Source organism: Eucyclogobius newberryi, unplaced genomic scaffold (assembly GCF_026437365.1).
Source record: "Eucyclogobius newberryi isolate DKJ021-1_F unplaced genomic scaffold, fEucNew1.0.hap1 SCAF_22, whole genome shotgun sequence".
NCBI classification, from domain to species: Eukaryota; Metazoa; Chordata; class Actinopteri; order Gobiiformes; family Gobiidae; genus Eucyclogobius; species Eucyclogobius newberryi.
The window spans coordinates 10952362-10954944 of record NW_027315857.1 but is presented as its reverse complement, the minus strand read 5'-3'; the positions used below and the strand labels follow the sequence as shown (position 1 = coordinate 10954944).

General features: G+C 44.3%; 1 protein-coding gene across 1 annotated transcript; it reads left to right on the top strand.

Moving 5' to 3' along the window:
* The first annotated feature begins 592 nt into the window (after positions 1-592).
* On the top strand, positions 593-1993 carry LOC140371713 (E3 ubiquitin-protein ligase TRIM39-like). Its single transcript, XM_072458903.1, has one exon. The coding sequence runs from the start codon at positions 593-595 to the stop codon at positions 1991-1993; it is 1401 nt and encodes a 466-aa protein (XP_072315004.1).
* The last annotated feature ends 590 nt before the right edge of the window (positions 1994-2583 follow it).

The following is a 2583-nucleotide window of genomic DNA, read 5'->3' as shown; positions in this document are numbered from 1 at the left end:
TAATCTTTTGACTGGTTTTCCTGTCGGATCATGTCCACTCCCAGTCACTTCAGTCAGCTGATTTATTTTAATAGTGAAAAAACCCTCCCCCAAAACAGTGAAACTCCGCCCTGTCAGCATCACACTAACACGGCAGCTCCTGAAGGTAAATCCAGGCTGTATCTTTTGCACCCGAATTTGCTCAAGTTGTTCATCTTACTCTTGAAGGATGACATGAAGGAATGCTATAAACTAACTTTTACAAACTAATTGATAGTAAATGGGCACAGACTATTTTTAGAGGCGGTTCATATTTCAACAGGGCAGGTCTCATAAACACTCCACCTCCACAGTACAGAAACAAGGAAACAGTAGAGAAAAAAACAGAATCAAACTGCAGACTCAAGGAAACAGTCGAGAGCGGCAGAGCGTGAATCAAATTGCAGAAAAAAAGCGCAAGAGAAAGAGAAAGAAAGAGAGAGAAATAGAAAAAGAGAAGGAGAATCCAGTGGATAAAAAGGGCACAGTAAGTCGGCTTATATACATTCATTTTAAACGACAACATTGTTTGGAAAAGTGAAAGTAAAATTGTGACTTTTTCTATTGCACAGAAATGGCTTCTTTTCCAGACATGGACTTCAGCTGCCCAGTGTGTCTGGAGGTCTACAAGGACCCTGTGGTGCTGTCGTGCAGCCACAGCTTCTGTAAGGCCTGTCTGCAGAACTGGTGGACAGAGAAGGTGACTCGGGAGTGTCCCGTCTGTAAGAGACGCTCCTCAAAGACAGATCCTCCTCGTAACCTGGTCCTAAAGAACTTGTGTGAGACCTTCTCTCAGCAGCTGACTGTGGGGCCGCTCTCTGGTCAGTCTGAAGCCCTCTGCCCTCAGCACAAAGAGAAACTGCTGTTGTTCTGTGTGGATCACCAGCAGCCTGTCTGTCTGGTCTGTCGAGATTCCAGAGCTCATCACGAGCACAGGTTCAGCCCCATTGATGAAGTGACACAGGACTATAAGGAGCAGCTCCAACAGAGTCTGGAGCCTCTAAAGGACAGACTGAAGAAGTGCAGTGACGTGAGACAGAACTGGGGCCAGACCAGGGAGCACATAAAACAGCAGGGCCAGCGCACAGAGACGCTGATCCAGAGAGAGTTTGACAAAATGAGAGCTTTTCTGCAGAAGGAAGAGCAGGCCCGCATCAGAGCTCTGAGGTCTGAGGTGCAGCAGAAGAACAGTCTGATGGAGCAGAGAGTGACTGCTCTGACCCAAGAGATGAACACTCTGTCAGAGAGCATCAGACAAACAGAGGAGGAGCTCAAGGCCCAGGACGTCACGTTTCTCCAGAACTACAGCGCTGCAGTAAGACGAGTGCAGCAAGCGCCCTTAAAGAGTGTCCCACACCTGCCACGTGAATCTCTGGTGGATGTAGCCAAACATCTAGGCAACCTGAGCTTCAACATCTGGAACCAGATGAAGGATCTGGTGTTTTACACTCCAGTGGTCCTGGATCCAAACACTGCTAATAGACGCTTGGTTGTGTCTGATGATCTGTGCAGCGTACACTGTGCAAACATAGGGGCAGCTGAAGCTCCAGAGCTTCCATGGATCCCAGACAACCCTGAGAGGTTCTCTGACTATTTCACAGTTCTGGGGGCCGAGGGGTTTACTACTGGAATATATAATTGGGAGGTGGAAGTTCTGAAAGAAGGACGCTGGGCAGTCGGGGTTATAAATAAATCTGCCCCTCGGAGAGAAGACATAACCTCTGGATACTGGGAAATTTGGTTCCGAGATGATCAATACACAGCTTACGCTCCACCACATGTAGACGAGGTTCTGACTCTGAAGTGCCCCCCTCTGCGGATCAGGGTGGACTTGGACATGGACAGAGGAAAAGTCTCCTTCTCAGACGCACAATCTAACTCACATATTTACACTTTCACATCTGCTTTTGCTGACACGCTGTTCCCTTTTCTAAACACAACCAACCCACTCCAAATCAAAATATGCTCTGTTTGAATAAAACTGCAGCTGAAATTATAAACATATAATAATGTACGTTATAATAATGTGCTATTCTGTGATAACATTTTTATATTTCAAAAAAAAATTTCAAAATATATTTATCTTAACTGCATTTTAGTTCAATGAGTCGTCCAATCTGTGATGGGCCCTTTAAACAAGCCTAATCGCATGCACTAGAAGTAACCATATACAATAACTACTTATTGCTTTTGCCTAAATTAGATTTCTTTGAATAGCCTACAATAACATTAAATAACACATTTTCATTGTACAATCATTGTAACTACCGTGGTTCTTCTTGGTCTAAAAAAGAACATCACGCTCCATTCTGATGTTTGTGTCCGGTCAGGTTTAATTGCAGATTTGACACTTTACACTTTGACACCTTGACACCATGAAAACTAAACAAAACGGAAAATGCATCAGCAATAATGTATTACAAACAGTATAAAAAAAAAAACATAAGCATATTTACCGCGTTCGCCAACATGTGACCATTGGTAGTTAAGTGGTTTTCTGGCAGACGTTTGTCTTATTCTTTTCTTTCACCGTTCTGTTTCACGGCTTCTCTTCCTCTATCTCTC